This window comes from Cryptomeria japonica, chromosome 3, assembly GCF_030272615.1.
Source record: "Cryptomeria japonica chromosome 3, Sugi_1.0, whole genome shotgun sequence".
Classification (NCBI taxonomy): Eukaryota; Viridiplantae; Streptophyta; class Pinopsida; order Cupressales; family Cupressaceae; genus Cryptomeria; species Cryptomeria japonica.
In genome coordinates this window covers 306,176,404-306,202,435 of record NC_081407.1, presented here as the reverse complement: position 1 = coordinate 306,202,435, position 26,032 = coordinate 306,176,404, and the positions used below count along the sequence as shown (strand labels likewise).

General features: G+C 32.3%; 2 protein-coding genes across 8 annotated transcripts in view; both read right to left on the bottom strand.

Annotated features, from left to right (window-relative positions):
• Positions 1 to 1,470, bottom strand: part of LOC131034301 (uncharacterized) — a 32,117-nt gene extending 30,647 nt beyond the window's left edge. Inside the window, exon 1 of one of the 2 annotated variants that reach the window (XM_057965772.2) lies at positions 1,010 to 1,470. In XM_057965772.2, coding sequence (XP_057821755.1) covers positions 1,010 to 1,282 — 273 coding nt within the window. In that variant the 5' untranslated portion in view covers positions 1,283 to 1,470. Of the gene's footprint in view, positions 1 to 1,000 lie in introns of both variants that reach the window. The other variant, XM_057965771.2, reaches the window with a different exon arrangement.
• Positions 1,471 to 20,989: 19,519 nt separating this feature from the next.
• Positions 20,990 to 26,032, bottom strand: part of LOC131034289 (uncharacterized) — a 56,142-nt gene continuing 51,099 nt past the window's right edge. For 3 of the 6 annotated variants that reach the window (XM_059218253.1, XM_059218252.1, XM_057965738.2), the window contains 4 exons: positions 22,487 to 22,669; positions 22,163 to 22,248; positions 21,857 to 21,941; positions 20,990 to 21,753 (listed from right to left, as the gene is read on the bottom strand). In XM_059218253.1, coding sequence (XP_059074236.1) covers positions 21,445 to 21,753; positions 21,857 to 21,941; positions 22,163 to 22,248; positions 22,487 to 22,669 — 663 coding nt within the window. In that variant the 3' untranslated portion in view covers positions 20,990 to 21,444. Of the gene's footprint in view, positions 21,754 to 21,856; positions 21,946 to 22,162; positions 22,249 to 22,486; positions 22,670 to 26,032 lie in introns of all 6 variants that reach the window. The other 3 variants (XM_057965735.2, XM_057965739.2, XR_009103767.2) reach the window with 3 other exon arrangements.

The following is a 26,032-nucleotide window of genomic DNA, read 5'->3' as shown; positions in this document are numbered from 1 at the left end:
CCATATGAATATTTATATACTTATCAAAATATGTGGGTGCCTAGTGTGCCGGTCCTCATCCCTATTCTGGAGACTTCTGGTGACTGGGTTCATCAACTGACAGAGATTCACTTGGTAGAAGATATTCAAAGCATGTATGAGGACGGGTTCTCCTCCCTAACTTAAGTCTCCCATTGATTGTGGGTTTTACCAACTATCAAGGAGTCACTTGGTCGCTGATGTTTAAAACACATCTATTCTGGAGCCTCCTGATGACACGGCTGCTACCAGCTTTGCAGAGCCAACTGGTAAAAAAATGACTAAGACATATAAACATGGGTTCTTGTCTCTATACTCGATTTTTAAAATGACCATAGGTTTTACCAATTCACCAGGGGACGGCAGTGCTTTGGAAAAACAAAAAGTTTCGAACATATATGAAATTTGTGGGTTTAGTTTCAAATATCTACCGACGCATCTTCTCATTTTTAGGACCTCTTTCTTGTATCACCTAGCCAGTGCTCAAACATGGTATCAAGAGTTCAATTCCACACAAAAACCCAGTAATGCATAGGCCTGAATGGCACTGATTACTGTCACTTTGTTATACAAATACTCTCTTCATTTAGCCAGTGTCCAAACTTTGAAACAAAAAGATAGACGGTATCTACTACATCATAGTGCGTCTGGCGTAGCTTACATAAATATTAGGATCAATTACATCAAGATTTTTAAATGTGAAGTTGAGTAATTTGTTTGAAGAAGAAAAATAACAAAATTACAAATTATTTTATCAAAATTGACAGCAAAAGATCCCAAATTTAAAAAGGAAAGGAGATCCAATAGGCGCTGTGTAGACAGCCTGCTCGATTAGATTTTTGTACTTAGCAGTATGGTTAGTTGTGGTATGATCTCATACACTGTTTGGCCTGTCAATTATTTATATAAAACTGATTTGCAGAAATAAAATCAGAAGAAAAAGAATAAATTGAGGGGAGGAGTGGAAGCGAATTGTGCGTACCGTACATACAATGAATGCAATAGACAAAAGCGCTTGCTCGGCAGGAGGCGGCGAGGGAAGCTTCGGGAGTACGACTCCCACTTGAGCCACTAAATTGTTGTGAGAATGAGGAGATTTTGGTAGTTCCAAGTGCGAGTGTGGATTTGAATCGTTGTTTTTCAGAAGGCGGGCTACAGCAGATGCTCCATATTTTCTAGTAACAAAGCGGCGGGATTGAATTATGAGAGGAGTGCGATGAAAATATGAGCAGCCTGTGAATTGGGCTGTGCAAGTGATATTCATTTCGTTTTGTGTATTGATGTGGCGTGGCTGAAACGCGAAGTCATTATTGGTCGGGAAAAACTAAAAATATTTTCCAGAAGGCTCAAGAAACTGCTGTGAGGGACGGTGGGCATGCCCTCCAAACACCAGTGGAATAAATTTATAGAGTAAAGCTGCCTTTCGTAGTGGGTGGGTATTGCCAGAATTCATAAGAGTTTTATTGGAATTTTATAGGCAAGTTTTAAAAATTTAAGGTTCAAAATTTGATTATTTTCAGTAATAAGGAATAGCTAATTCTAAAAATCATTGATTGGAATTAAAAAATTATAATAAATAATATGTGATAGTACTTATAACGTAATTTCTTCTTAACACATATCAAGTTTCCACAATCTAAAAATCATACGCAATCTAATCCGAAAGCACTCTAGATTATAATTTCTTCTTTTCTGAGACCCTTCTAAGAATGTTTCAAGATGGCAAGAAAAAATCATACACAATCTAATCGGAAAGCACTCTAGATTATAATTTCTTCTTTTCATGAGACCCTTCTAAGAATGTTTCAAAATGGCAAGAAAAAACAACAAATCCTCATTATGATGGAGGAATAAAGAATCATCTTCATGCATTCTTTAAAATATTTTTTTATCTATATATATTTTTATTTGTATATTAAGTTGGATATTTTTAGAATGTGAATTTTTTATTCAAATTATTTAAAATTTTATTATACATATTTTATAAATAAATTATTCAATGTCAATTGAAATGTTAATGTAATATTTTTAAATTTATTTTTTTATTGTATGTACTAAAGTTGATGATTGTCATTTTTCTTTGTGTGTATTAGAGAAAAAAATTTAAGGAAGATTCACTTGCTGATTGTTATTTTGTTTTTATGATGTCCTAGAAGTTGACGATAGCTATGTAATTTATATGGGGATAGATTTTAATGGTTCTACATAATTCATAATTATGTTTATGTTTGATAAAAGTACTAAATAAATTGAGGATTACTGGAATAATGTTTGATCATCATTTTTAGATATTTTTAATTTAGTAATCAATTTGATATTTGTATCATTTGGGATTACAAGTGGATTGGATATGTATTAAGTTGTCTATTGTTATCCCACTCACCATCTTTATCAATTTAGATTCAATTATAGAGAGCCTTAAGTGTGTGATTATTTAACTTTATATTTATTTTTCAAAATATTTTTTATTATAATTTCTTTTAAAATTTATTATATGTTTTTATTAATAAATGATTAAATATGAATTGAAATGTTAATGTGATATTTTTTTAATTTATTTTATTAAAAAATTAAAATTATATTATTAAAAAAATATAAAAATTTGCTCATCAATTTATTTTATTTTTATTTTGAGAAAATTCTAATAATATACATTTTTTGAATTATTTTATATTACTATTTTTGCATTAATATCATTACAAAGTAGTTACAAGATTGTATTATAAGTTTCAATTTTATAAACATGTGGTTAAATTTCAAATAAATTATAAAACTTTATAAGGTTGATAATTCTAACATTATTCTATTTTAAAAGGAAGTAAGGTTGTTTTGATAAATGGTCCTATTAATATAAACTCTATTATCATGTTTTACATGTTGTCCTCCCCTTCTTTTTTAGTTGCTAAAACACTCCTTAAAGCTCATCTAACGGGGCAAGCAAATTTTAATGTAATTATTTGTAAGTATCCTACAATTATCTATAGGCATACTTGAAATGAAAAGATCAAAATATTTACCCATTTGATTATTTAATCTAAAATCTAATAATTTAAACATAATAAACAATGCATATTTTAAATTAAATAGAAGTAAAGGTTGATAATGGAAAGAGACTAGATAAATAGGCTAGAAAGTGTATAGTCCTTTTGCTAATCGACGCAATATAATGTTATGGCTTTGTTCTAGAGGTCTGATTTAGAATTTCCAATTTGTCTACTCTCTAGAATCTTCTAAATTTAGCTTGTACATCAATAGTATGTAAACGTGTGTGGTAGCATCTATATAATCATGGATCTATCATTTACAACTCTACACTATGAGATTTATCTTTAACATATATTACACGGGGAATGGTGGTCTTGTAAACACTTTGGGGACTTTTCATAAGGAGCTTGAACTTTAAATCTTCCTTGATTAGGACCAAGCCCCACAAATAGATGTAAGAAAATGAATATGGACCATGGAGGATGCCAAGTGTCTAAAGATCTATGTGAGAATGCGAGTATACGACTGATTGCCAAATTGTGTGTTGTTAATTGCATATGTGTATTTTAGATGTGTGTGTGTGTCTACCTCTTATACTTACACCTTTTTGGTGCGGTATCATCTTGAGTGCTAGCAACTATCATGTTTTGAGGGTGAGAAGTTGGTCATTTGAAGGAGGACATGCACTTGTAGCCACTATAAGTTTTCACTTGCAACCACTAGTCAGGGATTGCCATAGTGTAGAATCATTTGCAACAAAAGATTTGTAACAAAAAGAAGTTACAATAAAGAAGAGTTGCTCATAGCAACTAGAAGTTTGTCCCTGGAGCAATGGGCACTTGTAGAAAAGGAGGTGAAGTTCATACAAGGAGTGATTGGAACTTGTAATAGAGGAGGGGAGGCACTTGCACACTTAAAGTAATGGGGAGATTATAAGGATAAATGATAGCATGAGGGTGGCACTACAAGGTGGTCAAGGGGTCACAAAGAGGACCAATGTTGTTGTAGTTGCCAATATAGCAAAGGAGTGTTATAAAGGTGCTCATGTGTCTAATAGAAGAAGCTACAAAACCAACAAAGTAGGACAATATTATATAATTGAGACTACAAAGTTGTTTGTAGAGTAAAGGAACTTGAATAAGAGTAGGTCTTAAAAATGAAGAGGAGGTGGTGGAAATCAAATTATTGATTCCTAGCATGGATAGCTTCCAAGAGTTGGGTAAAAGTAGAAACTTGTCACACAATTATATAAAGGAAATGGTCAAAACAACAAAATAGGTTTTAATGTCAACAACATAAAAGTTGCATTTATATTTTGAATTTCAATATGATGTAAAATAATGAAATGTAGAATTCTAGATGAAGTTTATGCTCGTATTTTTTTATTTTTTAAGTTTTTATTTTTTTATATATTTAAAAATATATTTTTAGTTGCACAAAAATTTTTAGAAAAAAGTGATGTAGAGTTAATGTCACAAAAGAAAACAAAAACAATTTTATTTTTATCTAATTTTTGTTTTCCATATAGATAACTTTAATATCTTGTGCATGAAAAAAAAAATTAATGTATATTTTCTTTGCAATAACATTTTAAAGTCAAACTTACCAAAATCTGATAGTTTCCATTTAACATCATATTTTTGTCTAATTTTTTTCACTTTCAAAAAATAAATTATACCCTTTTGGAGATGATTTTGTCTTCTAATGCACCATATGTAAGGTCCACCCTCGCCTTGACTTGTTTTGACTAGAGTTGACTTTTAATTCATGCGTGATAGACATTATTGGGCATATGCTATTTCAGATGATTTATATGATGTTGATACTATCATTATTGATTGTGTGATTTATTAGACACTATATGCTTATTACGTGATTAACTATCGAAAGATTATATTGCTCATGTGATTTGATGAGAATAAGTGTTGATGGATTTTACATGTCTTACTATAATCATGAATTATACTAATCATGCACTTGATGATGTTTTTATGTACTAACCATATTCAGTGATTATCTATGACGAGTTGATCTTATGGTGTGTTTGATTTTTGTATGACTGTCTTCAGGATAGAGACAATTCCACATCACTCATTGCGAGCGGGATGTGTCATTGCGATTCTCTAACCCTTGCATGTTATAATATATATGCATATGTCGTATCGTTGCTTTGTGGATGCAGGATTTGCAGGTACCAGACATCGACTCCACCTGGCTCCACAGGTCTGAGCGTGTCTTTAAATCCCAATGGTATGTGGTTCGAAGTTGGCACAATTTCCCCTCACATACTCTAGGTCTAAGTTGTTCACTGTGAGTCGTCAATGTCTTGGCGCAAGTCGCCATGTCAGTTAGTAAGTTGGGTTTCTTTTGTGTTTTGAGTATGTTAGTATTGGTTGGTTAATCTTTTTATGTTGAGGCTGATTGGTTATTGATGTGAGATTAAATAGTTAATAATGCTTATTTTAATTATTTTGATTAATAGCAATTTGATTATTTGGTTATCCAATGTTTGATTTAATTTATTGGATTCTTGCCCCTCTTGGGTATTTAATTACTTGATATTTAGTATTTATTTATTTTAATGATGATTTAATATTTATTGTTTAGCTTATGTTGTGGCGTTATATTTATTTATGATTTGACCCTTTATTGGTATTTAATTGTTTATTTATTTATTTATTTAATCCCTGTGGTTTAATATTTATTTGGTATTTAATGTTATTTGGTTCTTTGGTTTATTTATGAGCTTTTGGTTTAATTAGTTTAAATTCCCCATTTGATTTATTTAATTGTGGCTCATGTTTTATTTATTAGTTGACTTTTATATTAAGTGGGTTGTATAAATACACTTTAGAATAAAATAATAAAACATTCCCACCTAATTGTAAAAACATGTTTTATATTTACCTTACCTACCCTTTTCTTTTATTGGTTGAATTTGGGAAGGGAGGTAAAATTATATTATATGGTGGGGTTGGTAAAATATATTATAGATTGGAATATTTTGATTGGCCGAGATTGAGGCTAGGGTTTTTTGGTTAATGTTTGTCTTTTTATTTTCTTTCCCATGAGGTTTTCGGGGTTGGCTCTCCTTGGAAAAGTTTTTCTCCAGCAAGTTTTCTTCTTGTCTTTGGATTTCTTCTTTCTTGGTTTTGGCTGGAGCTTGGATTGGATTTGGTTTGGCTTGTGGGAGCTCTTCTTCAGCTTCAATTCATTACTTCAAAGTTGCAGGTTGGAGTTCTTCACTTTATATTTTGGTTTCAATGGCTTCTCCGTGTATGCATTGTGTCTGCATTGTTTTGGGTGTTGGGCTGAAATAATATTATATGCTATAATTTTATTATTGCTAAAAGGAAATATTTGGGGAGAACTTTATATTATTTGGGTTTTGTATAGTTGCTGGAAATGGGTATTTGGTATTTCATGTGTATTGCCTTCTTGGTTCTGTGAAAACCCTTGTGAAGATATTTGATTAAATCTTGGTCTATAGTTTGAGATATTTTATTGTGTTTATATCCAAGTATTCCTTGTTTTTGGGCGTCTCTATTCATATGTTTTTCGTGGCTTTTTGTAAAGTCTGGATTTTATTATTTTACCCAAAAGTTTCTAATTTTTCCGTAAGTCTTGCAAAAGCGTTGTCTTTTTTTGGCAGAAGCGTTGTCTTTTTTCGGCCGAAACTCTGTCTGTCTTTTCGACAGAAACTTTGTCTTTGTTTTCGGCAGAAACGTTGTCTTTTTTCGGCAAAAGCGTTGTCTTTTTTTGGCAGAAACTTTGTCTGTCTTTTCGGCAGAAACTTTGTCTTTGTTTTTGGCAGAAACATTGTCTTTTGTTTTTCGGCAAAAGCGTTGTCTTTCTTTCGGCAGAAACACTGTCTTTTTTCGATAGAAACTCTATCTTTGTTTTCGGCAGAAGCATTGTCTTTTTGGTAGAAGCACTGTCTTTTTTGGCAGAAGCGCTGTCCTACTGGGCAAAAATGTTAACCTACCTGTGTGTTGTACTTTGTGAGTTTTTGGTCATATCCGAAGTATTTTCTCAAATGGATTATTGTACCAGAGGCTATTTTTGAGGTCTGTTAATACTTTCCAGATTTGGCTTTTATCAGTGCTGATGTATTTTGATGGTTTATGTATATTTATCTCTCTATACCATTGTAGGTATTATAAACTCTCTTCCATGTGAATAGGCCATGGATGATTGAGGTGAATATCTATATTGTTTTGGACCAGCAAGTGAGTAGGCCTTGCTGTGATGTTATCTTTTATTTGATGGCAGCATTTGATGGCTTGATATGTCTTTGTTTATTGCTAGCCAAGAGGCTCATTTTGTTATATTGATGTTGTTGTAGCCTTGCATATGTTGTGAGAGTATGTGTGGAAGTTATTTGTTGCATTGAGTATTACTTTCATGTATTATGTTGGTAGAGCCTCTTGTGATGTGTTGTTGGGCCATGTTAGGAGGAGTGGGCTTCCTTGTGATGACCAGGGTAATGAGAGATAGGTTTGCATGAGGTTCCTTGTAAGGATGCATGAAGTCTAGACCGCCAGGGCAAATTGGAGTTTTCCATGATTTGTAAATAAGTGATAACATTGATAATGAATTAATTGGGATGGAAAAATTATAACTCATTTTAACAAGATAATGAATAGTTTTGAGCCTCATGGCTTATGTACTAGGGAGGATGTTTTAGGATAAGCATGAGAAGGCCGTGAAGACGGTAAGCTAATCTCCCTTGGTCTCTCATAGGTTGAGATGGCTCCACATGTCCATCAGGCTAGTGCCTTATGTTATTATGTTATTATGTTATGAGGATGGCATGTGATGACACTCCACTCCTACATGTGTTTCCCCTTTGTGATTTATGATTATGCTTATTGGAGCATTTATGTCTTGATGAGTTTTACGCCTTTGGAAGTTCACTTTTGTTATCTTGTGATTGGTTCTTGCTTGAGTGTTCTTGTGTTGGTTAGTCTCTTTGGTTTTAAGTGTCAGCCTAGATGTAGAGTGTGTGTTGGGACCTTGTGTTATCTCTTAGCACGGGGGGTGGTTCCTTTGGTTCCACATGGTCGGGTGGTTGGTGCTTTTAAACCATTGGGATGTTCCTGTCTTTGGATTCTTCTTGCGTGAATGAGGATGTTTCTTCAGATTGTTCATGGATAATAATTGTAGCAAGAATGTAAATGATGATGTGATTTATGTAATGAAATTCTTATGTAATGGTTGTAAAAGAAATCATGTTTATGAAAAATGACTATGTTGTTCTAGTTGTAGTGATAACTTTGGTTATGGTAGATGAATGTAATGGTGAACCTTGAGTTGTATTCTAACGCATTTATATTAAATGAAATGGATGCATGAGATGTGGATAACTAATATGGTTTGGAATTAAATGATGCATCTTGTATTCTCGATGAACCATGTTAAAAGGAAATGGTGTAAATGTTATGACAATGGTATTAGATTTGAAATGATGTCTTTAACTAATGCTTTAAGTAGAAGAAATGTTATGTCTTGATAGGATGTATGAGTTTGATTAATGTTGGAAGATATTTTAGGACATGTTTATGTTTGGTGATTAAAGAAATTAAAATTATAGTATCATACTTCATAGACAATGATCTAATGGTTGGATTGAAATCTTATAATTCTTGGGATGTAGTTGAATATTCCTTATGAAGATATTGTATGGATGTTCTTATTGAATGAATCACAAATCTTATTAATGGAAATTTCTAGTAAGTGTATGGATAGATCGTAAAATGAATGCATGTCTTTTAGGAAAGGATTATAATGTGTCATGTGTTATGGTTTAAGATTATATCTCCATTTGGTGGATGCTATTAGTGGTTATGGAATTAGGATATTGTATCATAGTTTGTGTTGAGATGAATTCGTGTAGTTCTTAATTTGTAATAAGATGATTGTTGGTTAATTGATGTAGTGTAAGAGATTTTATGAAGATTGAATGGGCTATGAATTAAATGGTTTGTGAGTATTGCCTTATGTACTTTAGGAATCATGATGAAGAAATAAGTATGCTAGAAGCATAGAATCATAAATGATTATGTGAAAGTTAATCGTAAATGGAAATTATGTTAATGCAATGTAAGGGTTAATCTTGATATATGATTGGTAATGTCCATAGTCGAAGGTTGGTTAAAGGTAATAGGAACATTCGGACTTGGTGTATAAAATGAATCTAAGTGAAAAGGGAAATAGATGTGCATTGAAAGATAGAATCTCATGTTAAATGAAAGATTAAGTAGATTGCATATCAGGAGTGTTAGGTATTGCTATGATGTACCTATATGTGTATAATGATTTATGATTATGTGGTTGATCTAGAAGAAAGTAAATGCTTATTTCTTATGTAGGTAGATTAAGTAATGGCGTTGAGATACCCTAGGGAGTTAGTAGTAATGATTTAATGTATTCCGCTTGTGTAATTGTTTGAATATCTTGAATGAATTATTCTATGTTCATAACACTTAATTGTTGTTGTGTGCTCACTGCATTGCTTAAGTAATGTTATGTGTTGTATTGTTTTGTTTTGTTTTTTAATTAAATTAGCTTGTTTTTAGCTACATTTCTCTGCGGTATTTTGGCGGGCATTACACCATATGTTTTAAAATATTTTGATATGGTTTAATTTATTTTAATTTATAATCAACCTCATTTTTAATTTAATAACCTACTTGAACTATTTGAAAATTAAAAAAAAAAAACATATTACAGCTAACCAAACTATCAAAAAAAATGTATTTGGACTTTCAACTCTAACATCTACAAAGTGGTATTTTTAGTGTTTTGAAAACACACATTAACTCAAGAAAAATTCAATTCAAGTGCAAAGTTTGAAAAAAAAATGTGAAAAAGAATGAGGTGGTTCCCAACAAACATGTCACATAGGCATCTTCGATCGGAAGGGTTTTGGGCAAAACCTTTCTAGTTAAAAAAATTTGGGATAAAGCCTTTTCGACCAAAAAGTGGTCAATCAAAAGGTTGGTGATTGAGTCTTATTCAATAAAAACCTTTCATATAAAAGATTTATTTTTTACAACTCAAGCATTCAAAGAAAACACAAAAAAGGAGTTTTTACAGTAAGAGAGTTACAAATCTGAGGTATAATCATTTTCAACTTATCATTGATTAATTTTAAAGATTTATGAGATTGATATATTTTTATTTACTCATTTAAGGTTTGTGAATGTATATTTGAGACCTACATACATGGCATCACCAATGTTGTTGATTTAGTTTCTTCTCTCAATTATAATCTTGGCTAGTAGTTTGTAATAGAATTTGGGAGATTTAACAACTAAAGTAATCTAGTCTATATTCTAAGTATCTAAATTTCCATTAGAACTAGGTTATGTCCTTCGACCTATAATATGAGTGTCGGTTAAAGTGGATCATTAGTCCATTTAGATGAGTTTTGGATTGGATGTAGTAGTTTTGTATGGACTTGTCCCTCTAGTTCATATGTTATCGGCTAATGTAGGATCTTACCTCTCCTTTAGGTGCTTATACATGTACATCCATGTGGTGTAAGTTCCTTCACATTCAAGTGATTCATTAAAGTTAATGGCGGATTCATATATTGATGGAAACTCTTTGATTAAATGTCATCATTATGTGAAAAAATATAATTCGATAAACCAACACCATGATTAAATGGTGGGTTTAACCCTTTCATGAATATATATGGATTCTATATGACTTAAATTTTATAATTGTACAATTCTTTCATACACTTGTTTTGAAAATGAAAGGATTGCATGTATATTTCTTCTTCAAGTGTATTGATATATTCTAGCCTGGTTTCATTTCAACTTTTTTTAATTTCTTTATCTTTTCCAAGTACCTTTTATTGTTTTTCTCTCCTAAATTATGTCTTTTTCTTTATTCCTTGTCTAGATGCCAAGTGATCTTTCTTCCCTCTATTTCTTTACTTGTACTTAAATGGTTTCCCATTCTACAAATAGTTTGAACCCCCATTCATTTCATCTCATGCTTTTCTAGTTTGAACTAGATTCATTTTTCTCATTAAAAGTTTAGATTGCCTTGTGATAATGGACAATTTGATGATCCATGGTCGTATAAGTTAAGTTAGAACGTATTAGACATTAACAAAGACTACGAAAATTGATCAAATTTCTTTAAATATTAAAGTTATATCTTTCATATTAATTAATATAACCTTTCTTAATAATTTCCATTCAAGGGAATTCATTTATTATTGTCAACTTTCTTGTGCTTTCTATGGATTTATTTTCAATGTTTTATCAATTATTTCTTAATTAAATACTCTAGAGACTTAAACCTCTTTGATCGACCTCCCTAAAAATTTCACTATCATATGAATTGCTACTTCTATTATGCACTTTGGGCCATCTACACACTTTTCCCTCCTTGTAAATTTTATATTCCTTATTTGAGGTACCTCAAACCTAATCTCAGGTGCCTCAAACCTAATCTCAAAAAGATACCTTGTAGCCCTTATCATCATAACAATTTACTAATTTATAGCTTCTTATCTCTAATTTATTTGTCACTTGAGGCACCTTCTTGGCTAGTGCAACTACTTTCCTCTTATCTCCTTAGTTGTTTTGTTCGAAGTGTTTTTTCATATTAGACATCTCTTTATATCAAAATATAATTTAGGTTAATGTTTTTTAATAGTTCTCATATTTATTCTTGCTAGGTCCACTTTTTTAAAGTGTTGACATATATTTTTCCTTTTTAAGTTTTTTTTGCAATTCAATTATCATGTGTAAATGTATTGACTACAAATATTCATTTATATTGTACACACATCACACTATAATCAATCTCCTTAAAACAGTCGCATATTTACTTGGATAATTCAAGACATACATGAATGTTCTTTCTTGGCATGCTTTTTTTTTAAGGGTTGGCATGTTTTTTTTTTGCTTTTTAATTATCCTTTGTAGATCACTTTTCATGTGTAAATGTATTGGTCCTAGTACAAAAATTGATTTATATTGTACACATTACACTTTAATCATTCTCCTTAATAGTTGCATAATTTTACTTGGATAATTCTAGACACGTGAATATTCTTGTTTGGCATGTTTTTCTATGAAAAAATTTATCTCGTCTCCTAATATTCTAAGTTAATTATAGAATATATCTAAATTTAGAGAATTTATTACATTTATAAATTTCTCCTTGACTTAAATTAGGATGAGCATGCATGTATATGTTTGTAGGTGAATTAAAAGAAACAATTTGAAATGGGAAATTAAAAGACTAGATCAAGGTTGTATGACAAAAAAAATAGAGACAAAACACGAGATACAACATCTAGTCAAGAACAGCCCATTGAAATTATTGATGACAAAGTTAATGTAGCTCTCAAGTACGACAAGAAAATAGTTCTAGTAGTAGATATTTTTCTATGGTATGAAAAATTTGATGGAGATGAATGAATATTCTATTTTCAAGGAGCTTTCACTTAAAAACATATTACTTGAAAGCACATTAAAATTACACTATAAAAGAATTCAGGATAGATTTTTACAAGAAAATCTCTAATTTCAAGAGCACAATTATGTGCAAAGTTATTTAGGCAAAGAGAAATGACCCCTGTTTTGGAGTTGTTAAGGGTTGATAATAAGAAAATTAAATAGACAATAATTGAAAACTTACAAGAAGAATTAAAAAGTATTTAAACCAAGAGTCAAGGTATTGATTTAAGTGTTGCACATAGAGCATTGATGACTGTGGAATTAAGAAAATATCATCAAATGAATTATTAAAATAGACAATAATTGAAAACTTGCCAAAAGAATTGAAATGCATTTAAAGCAAGAGGCAAGATATTGATTTAAGTGTTGCATGTAGAGCTGTAACTTCTAGTGAAAAATTATCAAATAAAAGACAAGTTCAAGTAATTGCCCCATTACTCAATGTATCCAAGAGAATTGGTCAAAGATATATTGTGAAGAGGAAAAATTTAGATGAAAACATTGAAAATCATTGGGTAAATATTTGTAGGGTTCCTCAAAAAAATAGAAATTTTGAAGATGTAAAAAGACAAGTAATTAAATGTTGGACCAATCACTCTTGTGTTTCTTTCAATAGAAATGACACTATACAAATAACAAATGAATATGATTAAAAAGTTTCTCATCCAAAACATTTTATAGATGCAACACAAAGTGAAATTTTTTAAGTTTTCAAGCAAGAATTTCTAGAAGTGAAATTTTTTCAAAGGATGTTTGAGAGATTACGACCATGTTTTGTACGTATAAATAAAGTATGTGAAACTTGTTGCTATCAAAATCATGTTGAATTTCATGTACACCTACAATCATATTAAAAGACTATGGTAGTAACTAATCCAAATGTACTCATCCTCTGAAGTATAACACAAGGTTAGGTTTGAAGTCTATTGTATGTGAAAAAATAGAGCATTTAAATGAATTCAATGTATAACATATAAAAAATATATGTAATGATTGTGAAAATTTTAATAAACTTTTATGATATGATATTATTAAACATCCAATGCAAGTTATTTGGAAGATATTTGAATATGAGAAATACTTATCAAAGATAGGAGTTGAAATAAATTGTTTTGAAAGAGAGTGAATAGTCTTACAATGAGATTACGAATAAATTTGATAATATCATATATCCACATATCCAACATTATCATGGTCCAAGATGGCAAACTAGGTAATTTCTTAACTTAAAAAATTGTTTTCCATCATATTGTATTCTCTCCATTATAGATATCTTTGAGAACTATACATTTAGTCCTCATTGAGATTCATAGTCAATATATAATTCAGAGCAATTCATAATCTTTCTACAAGTTTACTACAGACATGCTAAGTTTCAAGTCGATGGTGTGGAAAGTAATGAAGATGAATGAATTATCATCAAGAAGGTTCACTTTTATATCGGTGATGATACAAGTCATGATAGGAACTATGCAGCCCATTGTTTTGGAATGTTTTTTTGAGATTTGAAATGAAGTGAGATAAATATTTTACAACATTGGATTTGGTATAATGGATGTGTTGATATGTTGACTTTAATTTTTAACTGTAATTCACCTTACTTGAAATTTAAATAAATACATGTACATATATATAGTTTTTTTTAAACTAAACTTGTTTGATTAGATATATTTATAACTTCACAGGATAATCTAAGTCTACAAAGCACTTAATTGATTACCCAGCAACATGCTATACATAATATAAAGTTTCTATGGAAAAAAAATTGAGAGTGAACGTGTAAAAAGAGAGCACGATGGAGTGGGAACATGTGTGACACATGCACTTCACCAACATAAACTTAGAAGTAACACCATATGGAATGTAAATTTTAAATTGTTGAATTCTTATTATATACACACATCTTCTTGCCTTCTAATGATTTATTGATGAACATTTCTCAATAGTTCAAGGACAAATTTTTTTCAAAAATTTTAAGAACACTTAATGTCAACATGAGCTTGGAAGTAAACACCCTACAAAATGCAAATGAAATTGTTGGATAATGCGAAAGTCATTTTGATGCTCATGAAATAAACAGTGACTCAATATACAACAAATGTTTTTTTTTAAAGGATGAAGGTACATTGAATTTGTCATTTTGAAAATTTTATTTAAATTCAAGTACATGAATTGAGTTTGAATACACTTGTTAATTAGATAAAGTTTGAAATTTAATATTAAACTATATTAAAACTTTTCATATTTACAGATATTGATCGATCAAATCTTATAACTGTAAAACAATGATGGTATTAGAAGTTTGCATCAAGTCGTGACTATAGGACATAACAAGCCTCTTACTATTCAAGTGAAAGAAAAATCATATTTTTTGTGTTGACTGTATTGAAAACAATAAACAATATGAATACTCTACAATGTGAGACTGTTAGAGAAGGATATGTTTAATGATGGGAAATGAAACAATTAGTATCAATGCCTCTTATGAAGATACTGACATTTTGGAGGTTTGTGGTCCTCTATATTTAGCTAATTACAAATTTTTTTCTAATTTAGTTGTTAAGGTACAAATTTTAAATGTAATTTTAAATTAAATTTTAGTTGTCTATTGTAAAATTGATTTTTATTCTACACCAAAGTTGTACATGGTTTACTTGTGGTATACAAATGATATTTTTTTGGTTGCAAAATATGACAATAAAAAAAGTTGCAGATTACTATCTACTAAGATGTACAAAACCAAAATGCAAATTGTCACAATCAATGAAAGATGGTGATGGGCAAGAGTATCCCATTGGATCAATCATTGTTGAAAGAACGTATTATCAACAAATAAAGATAGATAAAAAAAGTATTACTTTTATTATTACATTTTAGAGCAAAACATTCTACAATATATTCACTTAGTTATAGCGATAAAGATGGACTATATAAAAATTTGTCATTAAATATGAAGAGAGAGAGAGAGAGAGAGAGAGAGAGAGAGAGAGAGAGAGAGAGAGAGAGAGAGAGAGAGAGAGAGAGAGAGAGAGAGAGAGAGAGAGAGAGAGAGAGAGAGAGAGAGAGAGAGAGAGAGAGAGAGAGAGAGAGAGGAGAGAGAGAGAGAGAGAGAGGAGAGAGAGAGAGAGAGAGAGAGAGAGAGAGAGAGAGAGAGAGAGAGAGAGAGAGAGAGAGAGAGAGAGAGAGAGAGAGAGAGATTGAGAGAGAGATTGAAAATCATAAATAAGTATATATATCATTTACATGTTAAATATCAATTTAGATATCTAATAAAAATTGTAACATAATGAAAGGAACATTTAAGATATTAGTTTTCCAATAATTTAATCCATATAATGAACTCATAAAACATATTAAACATCATCTATATATCAATAATGAACTTACATGTGATACAAGATGTCACTATGCATGCATATAACATAAAACATCATAAATCAATAATGTTAAAGAATGTTAAACATGAGTGCACATATAACATGTACACGCAATAAAGATGAACTCATAATATAATCTAGCATTTCTAGATGTAATGAACTCACTAAACATACATATATATATAAATAACTAACACGTGTGCACATAAAACAACTCATAAATGAGGACGTCTAATATGTCTATGAGTAAATTGAGTCTCTCTTTGTTGAGCCTTGTCCCAAGTCATCTGTTTAGACTTGCATAAGAAAGTACATATCCAAACACATGTAAAATTAAATATCTAGATATGTGTGTACATGCATATATAGCGTCCAAATTACAGTTCTTAAATTCAATTTTAAATTTATATTCAAGATCTAGAAATTACCTTATATCCATAATCTACATCATGTACAAGATGATGTGTAGGATTAAGAAAGTTTAACCTAATCTAAGAACCTAGATATATACATGACATATATATACAAACATGTATATGCATAAAAAATTAGAAAACTGACATACTTAATGTGTGAATGTAAAACTATATATGCACGCATGTATTTAACTGGTCTCTAAACCTAATGTTTGAATACCTCATGATGATATATGAGATCACCAATGTACTGCAAATATCCAAAGGCTGCCAAAACATCACCATGCTCCTAATATATGAAATTTGTATGTGATTTCAATCGAGTTGGAACTAGAATATGTGATCTATTTTTTAATCACTTTTAAAATATACATGTGAATTTTTCATACATAATATATAAATTTGTACCTAAGTTATGATCTCGTTGGTCCTTCCATTCCCACTGATATCAAAAAAATGAATGGACGTGGCAACACTTGTATGCGGTGCAGTGTCTATACCAAAAAGAAGCCTACTATATGTGTCTCCTTCAAAATTAGGTGCAATAACCTCAACATGATCTAGAATATACTAAGAGGGGCTTGTAGGATGAACACATTGAGGGGGGCTTATAGCATCAACTAATGTATGGTGAGCGACGTTGTAGGATTAACTGAAATATCTTGATGTCCCTTGGTACCCAGTGAAATTACCTCACCATGGCTCCTCTACCTACCAAAATATCGTTTGAGATGTGTCGATATGGCATCAAGAGGGATCTTATGTTCATCACTAGTAAACTAATATACATCTAATAGATCACTAGTGAGGCAACACTCAAATTACGCAAAGCATCAACCTCACTCATCCATGTGACATCATGTGGTGATGGTAGATCAACACGAATATATGGTTCATAGCTACTAGATGTGGCCTTAATGGGAGGAAGGTTAATCTGAGGATGTAATAAATATATGCCAACACAATTAGATTATATATGATCAACCTCACTAGAAATGGTGGCAATGCTCTAAAAAATATCACATATAATAGGGATGATTGTTGGCGTCGTTGTTACTAGTTCCAAATGTTTTGGAAGAACCAAAAAGGTTTGGACCAACTAATTCCCTTTTGTTCATAAGCAATGGAAAGTTTGGTCATCTAAACTAAGGTTTGTCAAAAAACCTCCCTCTGTTTAGCATGTGCAAGAAAAAAATGTATAATCAACACTAATTGTAAACAAAACTCATCACATAATTTTTTGCAAAGTAGAGTGGTTTAACTCATCATTGTGGGGTCATCCATGATGTGCTACCAACCATCTATCAGTTTTTTATTCTAAATGCCCTCCCCAAGTAAGATTTGCTAGCTTATATTGAATCTCTTCTAAGAGCTTTTCTCATCTTGTTGTTTGGTTTTGTATGCACTTTTAGTGCATGTTTTCCCAACTTTATCAAGTCCTAACATTTATCAATGTTTGTGTGGCCCATTTTGACAATTTTTTTGTGTTACTTGTAGACCAAATGGTGCCTTATTTTCTTGATTAAAAGCTCCTTCTAGTTGTTCTAAAACATGTTTTCATCTTCTAATGAAATTTCAATTTTTTCCTCTATAAAAGTTTCTTTTTTAAATTATTGGAGGCAAAACAAATTCAATGGATTCCAAACTATAGTCATCAATGAATAACATGTACTTATTATCGCCAATAGAGGAACCAAGAGTGGACCACAAAAATTAGAATATATCAACTGTAATTTCTTTTCAACAATTCAATTTGATTTTTGAAATTGGACTCTGTTGTTTAGCCAAGATGCAGCTTCATACTTTCCAATTGTTTTGGGCAAAGACAACAAACCTACAACACCATTCATTTGCATTATTGAGTTTTGGATGCCACATAAGACTTGTTATCGTTCCTCCTTCAACCAGATGAGCGAAGTTTCCTTAAGTTGAAGGTTCATCTTTGAGCTTCAACTATTTTCCTTCCCAAATCTACTCAAGACAACCATATTAGCACATTCCCGTCTAATTATAAACTCTCCATCATCCAACAAAAAAAAGTGTCCTTGTTGTTTAAACACTAGGGAGAACAATTTTGATGCAAGAGCATCGGGACATTAGATAACGGTTATGCAAGAAACCGAAACTATTAAGAAGAGAGGTCAATGGTAATAGAGGAGGGATGAAGAATTGGGGGGGACATGGCCAATGGGGGGTCGATAGGTGATGGTTGATTGTCTGGAGGAAGGATGGGGGCTCAATAGGTGATGGTTGATCATCTAGACGAAGGATTTTGAACGTGGATGGATGCCAAGAGGGGGAAAACATTGGCAAAGCAAGGAAAAAGGAGGCGCGCAACACATAGAGGTCGAATACATGTGGAGAGGTCCACCATTGCCTTGGCCGGTATTGTAGGATACATTTGACATTTTGTAATCGATTTGATTATCATTGCCGAAACTAATATGAGTCTTTGATGAATTTGCTTATAGACTTTTGTCTCTCATTTGTGGAATCTCATTACATTTAACTAATCAATTGTGAAGAAATTTTATCTCTATTTTAAGTTTCTGTCACTTTATGTCTTCCTATCAAAATAAAGTTTCTTTGTTTCAGCTCATGTCCCTGTCAATACAAGAAGTCTGAGATTGTTGTGTACAAGGGAGTTATTTGGTGGTTGACCGCTATCAAATTTTCACTACAATTAAAAAATGTATAGGTCATTGTGGAGAATGAAATCTAAAAGTCTTGGTTAGTTACATTAAATCATGCCTTTCCTTCAAGTTCCAGATTTGTATTCTACCAAACATGCAGGACCACATCTTTCTTCATGAAACTTAAACAAAGTCCCTTCCAAATTCATGTGTTGCTTGGCACTAGTATCCAAGCCCCACACGTCATACCAAGTTGAACTCACTGAGACATAGTTGACATCATCTAATACAGAAAGCACACATTCACTAATGTATTAAATCGAAACTGATTTTGAGATTTTCTTCTCTCTTATTTGATTCCTTCTGTTTTTCATAGGATTTAATCTTATCTTGTGATGTTTTGCATTTGTGAACCTCATGGCTCCCTTGTCTATCACATCAATTGTAAACAAGTTTTGTATGTCATTTTGCTTCTCATGGTGTTGACCACTATCCTTGTCATTTCTACCGCCTCATCCTCTACTTCCTCCATTGCCTCTTCATTTCTTTCACCTTTGGAAGATCAAACCTTATTGAAAGATGTATTTTTGATAAGCATAGCAAATATTCTCTCATGTGGTTTCAGTCTTTCTTGTGAAATATTTTTTTCTCTTTCAACCATCTTTTCAACTAACTAATCAAAAGTGATCGACTTTAACTGATTGTTTGCTTGTGATGACCCCAAATAGGTTGAATAGGTGGGAAGAAGAGCTTTTATGAAGGCACATATACAATTTTAGCACCAACAACTTCAACATCAATGGAAAGCTAGGAGTTTATATCTGATTTGTTTATGTATGAGCAAGAGTTGGCTCCTTGAACCAACATTCATTTATTCTCGTGAAGTGGACTTGCTTGGAGATTGTCGAGGTTTTCTCATAGTTGGAGGCAAAGTAGGTGTAAAGGCACTACATATTTGTGCTGAGTTCCAATGATTCTTGTATGGAGATGTAACACTTGCAAATACATTTGATATAGTGCCATGAAACATGAAAGTGCACTATTCCTTGCATTTTCTTCCCATTGAAGGTTTCCCCAATCATACACGTGTTGTCTCTTATTATGGTGAGTTTATCTCTATTCCAGCTGTTTATTACACTCTAGACATGTTTGATGCAATATCTATGTTTATGAACTTGCAATGTTATTGTATGTTTGCATTGAGAAGAGCTAGGTATATCCACTGTTGAGTGTTTTAAGTGCAGCTTCAGCTCTTTACAGATCAAGAAAATTGAGATGTTTGTGTCCAATTATTGAACAAAATATGACATCTTACACTTTCCCATTTTCCACGTTGAATGAGATGGTTGTTGATTTAAAAGACCCACTTGCTGGAATTGCCAAATACATGATAAAGCCCAAGAAGCAACATTAAAATAGTACCTAAAACCAAAGAACATAAGGAACGCTGTCCTAACATCATTCAATTTTGAATTGCATAGAAAACAAATATAACATTAAATAATAATAAATAAGGGTGCTTTCATAGACCTTCAACTTCCCGAGTTAAGGAACAATGCCTGTAGCTAACAATTTCCAGTTAATTGCACCATCTTTAACTTTTTAGCACTGTCCCTCCCCAAAAAGAATGACATGACCACTCCATTGGCTTCCTGTAAGACTGAGAAACACCTTAAAAGAACATAATGGAATCTCCCTTACATGTCAGTGCCATTCAACCCCATGACCCCATGATACACCATTAAGGGTACAATAGAATCAGAAAGTCAGGGCAGCAAACACATTTCAATCCAATAGACATTTTTATGGTCTTCTATGACTTCTGATACAAATACAAAATAAAATTGCAACTGATATGGAAGTCAAGCCAAGATGTGCAATAAAATAATTGCCAACGGATGAGTGGGCTCTTCGGGATCAAGTGTTAAGGTTTTAATCAATCAAATTACTCAAATATGATTGATTATACAATTGCTGTCCCAAAAGGATTTGGACAAAAAATTGGTCATTAATTGCATGATAGAAGTTTACTGTTAATTTTTTTAGTTGACATATTCCCAAACAAGATCGGATCAACCAAAATGTAACTGTGTTATTATTTAACCAAGGTACATTCAATAATTGCCAATTTACTACAAAAAATATCAATTTCATAACATGTATGGATTACCGTACAGATCAAACATATTCTATGCCCCACTGCTTCTCCAAGAAAATCACTAGTAAAGAACTGCATACTCCAATACGGTTCAATGATGCTACCAATGCAATGCCCCAGGTAAGCAAATCAGTGGCTTGGCTTCCACATGCTCCTCAAGGATAGAATGGGTCCTTCTAACGAGCATTCATTGGTCTTTATATTGAGAGAGTAGAACCTCTAGCTCGTTGGTTTTTAGAAAACTGATGACTCTTGGAAATCAAATCTCTTTGAAACATAAATCTCCAAAACTTTTAAGGTCTCTCCATTGGCTGCTTATCTGCAAAAGCGGAGATAAATGGATCCTTAGTTTCACAGTATATTTGTCTATCACATTTTGACCAATGATGATTTCCAATTGACTGACTGGAGTTCTACAACCATAATTCCCCTAGAATCCTTAGATGAAAAATAAACACCCTCTTTCATTTGGATAGACAACCTCAAATTCCAGTGTCCGTATTGATGACCTTTTAATTTTGACATAAGTGAAAATATTCTGTTGCACCGGATATCCAAATTACCATTAGCTACACAGCTCCATCGCTTCAACAAATGTAAACAACCTGCCCCTGTAAGTAAACCTATTACACAGAATGTAAAAACTGTGCTGTTGTCCAGATTATGATAGTAGCCACCCTACAAAACACAAATACAATCATTATAAATGAAAACTCAACTCAATAAATTTTCAGGTCCTCTTTAACATGAATGATGTTTTCTGGCTATTCATAGAACATACCTTAATCAGAACAAATACAATGACTGCATTTGCTGGCACACGAGATAAGCTCATCATGCTAGCACGCAGATCATTAGGAACATATCTGTCTTGAGAAAGAAATTGAAACAGAATAAAACATTCAGTTTCTTGCCACTCATGCATCTCCAGTTATATTAACATTTTTGCAAGAACTACACTAGAAATGCATGTATACTTCTTTCTTTCTTTTACGAGTTGGATTGCACTTTTAACTAATCAAAGAAATTGTGCGGCAGTAGTATACATTGTTTGAAGTAATTATTTACATAAGCACCAAAAACTTACATGCTTCTCAATCTTGCCAGTGAAGGAGAAATGATCCCAACACAGACATTGAAGAGACAAAATAATGCCACTAGCAGTCCAATCTCCTGAAAATAATGGTCATCTTCCATGTTAAAACATACTTTCTTTTTCATAAACTACTTTATCAATTTCCAGACTAATTTAATCTCAGTATGATAAATTTGAATATAAATTGTATATTTGATCATAAACAAAAACTATATGCTAACTCAGAACTATTTTAAAAATGAACAGTAATAAAATTATTTCTCTCATGACTATGTCAGCTAAAAATGAAAGCAATCTGCAAAAGCCGACAAGAACCTGATAGTCATAAGCAGGTATTGCTAAGGAGAAACTTGCAGTAACAAACACAGCAGTGAGGTACAATTCTGGCCTGCAAAAATAGGGTCCACAAAGTAGCCATGAGGCTGCTACACTTCCAATCATTATAGAGCCCATCAAGCAAGGATAGATCATACTGATGTGAACCTCTCGTCCATCAGCCTGCAGTTCATAATTTGCTCATAAGCATTAACATGTAATCTCTATTTCATTTTAGGAAAAATAGTTTATGGCGTGACTAAAAGGTATGATGTCAAGAAGTCATATCAGTTAAATTAAACAGCACTATTAGAGACCAAAAATGAGCAAGAAAGGTAGATTGCAGGATATAAAAAGAATATGTTTGCAATAAAAAAGTGTATAAGCAACCTGTGGTAGGTTATCTGCCTGTAGTAAAGAAAATGCTTCCAGCCACAAGGGATATAATCTACTGAAAAAAATATACAGTAGTATTTAAAAAGGGTGGATAAACTTGACTTCAAGTTACCAAAGCATGCAGAAAATTTTCCATGCACGTAAGATCTTAGATGAAAAAGTAATCAAAATCATGCACATGAGATCCTGCATGAGAGCAATCATTTCCTTGTAGATAAGATCTTACATGAGCTCAATTATTCCAGAGCACATAAGTTACTACCTGAGACTAACTACTGCCTTGCAAATTATACCATACGTAAAACCTTGTCTTTTTCATTAGCAGATAATCTAATGAACAACCATCTAACCCTTAGCGAGTACCCCAAGATGGGGCATATTCCAGCACAACAGTGGCCAAAGCCCACATATCTATTTGGTGGTGCATTTGTCCCAACTATTGGAAAATTTGTCTTCTCTCCAATAGTTTTGGCCATGGCCCGGTCCTTGACAAATACATCTTCAAGTTCCCATCTAGAGTCTTATTCTTGTACCAACTACACCATTGTAGAATTATTTACCTTTGAATTATTTCTCTTGAACATCAAGAATACCCTTGAGATCTATCTTCAATTAAACCTCCTTTTCAAGTTTCAATTCAGATTTAGATAAAGTTCATTGATGGTAATGGAGAAATGTATGTGAAGATGTTTGATGGAATTCCAGTTCATACCACTTGGAATTTGTTGATTGCAAATTGCAGTGTATGGTCAGTCTGAACCTGATATAGCACAAGTTCAACTGTGGATATTGATTTGGATTGTGCTAGTCTTGGGTATTTATTGAATGTTTACAATATGAAAATCCTTCGCTTCCTTTGGAGATTGCATCAGTTTTGTGTAGTTGTTTCCTCATGGTGAAGCAAGGCTTGATTATGGAATCCATCTATCAAAGCACCATCCTTTATCATCATTGTACTTGGGTTTAGATTAGATTTCTTAACCCTTCATCCTTTTGTCTTTTATTTTCCATTGTTAAGTTAGATTCCGCGTTCCAGTTGTTTTGCAAAGCGTAAGTTGCTTTGTGATTACCAGCATTATCACATCATATACATTGAGTCTATCCAGAATATAAAGTCGATTGTTCGCGTTGTGAACCTTGGAGTTGCCTTATTTGATCATATCATTTAGCATATGAGGTTTCTTTGTTCAAGAGAGGATAGAATACTTAGTATTGTAAAGTTATCTCAATTTCAATTAAAGAACAAGTTATGAACTATGTATGCTATAAATGTATATGAGGAATTATGTTGATGTCTAATAATTCTGATTTTATCTGCAGGTCTGAAAGAGAGATCATTTTATGTTTTCTATGACTCCTCCAAATGACTTCAATTGGTATATATATTATTTAGGCAACCGGTCAATTGGTGTATTGACCGGTCATGCATTTTAGGCATGACCGATCAATGCACCCATTGATCGGTGCCTTTGTAATTATACCATTAACACAAGTCTGTTTATCGGTTCAAAACCTCGATAGCATATTGTAATATAATATAATGATTGATCAAGATAATGAATCGGTTCATGTAAACACCGATGATTCAAAATGCACGATGTATGTAATCCAACCGGTGCAGTTGTTAACCACTGTTAATTCCAAATGAAGCGGTGTATGTATTAAGCCCGATAACAAATATGCCTGATGATTAAGCCCGATAACAGATGTGGATCGGTGCCAATAGTTATGCACCCGATAGCAAGTATGTATCGGCTAATAACCCGATAACTTACTAAGCAATGTTTGTAAAACACGATAATCATATGCAATATAAGTTTAGACATGAAGCATGTAAATAACAGAACTAGGAAGCTTAGAAATATCTTATCTTGCATAAGCTACCATGCATTAACACTCCCTCTTAGCTTTGGAAGATAGATAAGGCAACCTGCATCACATTTCCTTTTCATAACTAAGATAATGTCAATCAACAAAAATCATTTATACATGAGAAGTACCATCAAGACATATGATACAAAATAGAAGAACATCACCTGAGTATGTGACATAAAGTATTATTTTAACATGTGATAAAAGTAAGAGAATCATCACCTGATCATGTGAGAAATCACCAAAACATGTGATTTGTAAGATTCATCAAGATATCATCTAACACGTGATATTAGTATTGCCTAACATGCAATACTTAAGGATAAGTCTATGAGAAAGGTTAGTTTCTCATCATATCCAAGTTGTGATAAGTGCAATAACATTTGTAAATGTTTATCACAACATAGTCATGGCAAATTCATGACTTACCAGAGATCCAATCATGATCAATGGTTGAGATATCACCTACATGTGATATCAGTATTGCCTAACACGCAATACAAGGATAATTATATGAGAAGTGCTTAATTTCTCATTATATCCAAATTGTGATAATGCAATAACATTTGTGCAAATGTTGTATCACAACATGGTCATGGCACATCCATGACTTACCAGTGATCCAACATGATTACTGGTTTGACTATCATAAGATCGTCACCTTATGATGTCTACATACAAGTGTTCAGTATCTGAGAGATCGTCACCTCTTAGTTATGAACACAGGTGGCAAGAAGCCAAGAGATAGTCCAGACATGACAAAGAAGTTTACACATTAAACATCTTAAATATATGTAAGTATAGATTACAAAGCAGATTACCTTTCTATCATACCTAAACCCTTTCTGAAGTGATCAACCTTCACTCTGGAAAGTGGTTTGGTCAGAATATCTGCAGTCTGATCTCCTGTACACACATATTCCAACTTTATCACATTCCTGTCAACCATATCTCGTACATAGTGATATGGAATCTCAATATGTTTGGACCTGTCATGAAATACTGGATTTACAGAAAATTTTATACAGCTTTGATTATCACACTGAATAACTGTAGGTTTCATAGGTTCTCCAAATAATCCCACGAGCAATTTCCTTAGCCATACTGCTTCTCGAGCAGCCATTGAAGCTGCAATATATTCAGCCTCTGTGGAACTCTGAGCTACTGAAGATTGTTTTCTGCTGATCCAGGATATCATGGCTGATCCTAAACTGAAGCAACACCCTGAAGTGCTCTTTCTGTCAGTCACACTGCCAGCCCAATCTGAATCTGTAAATC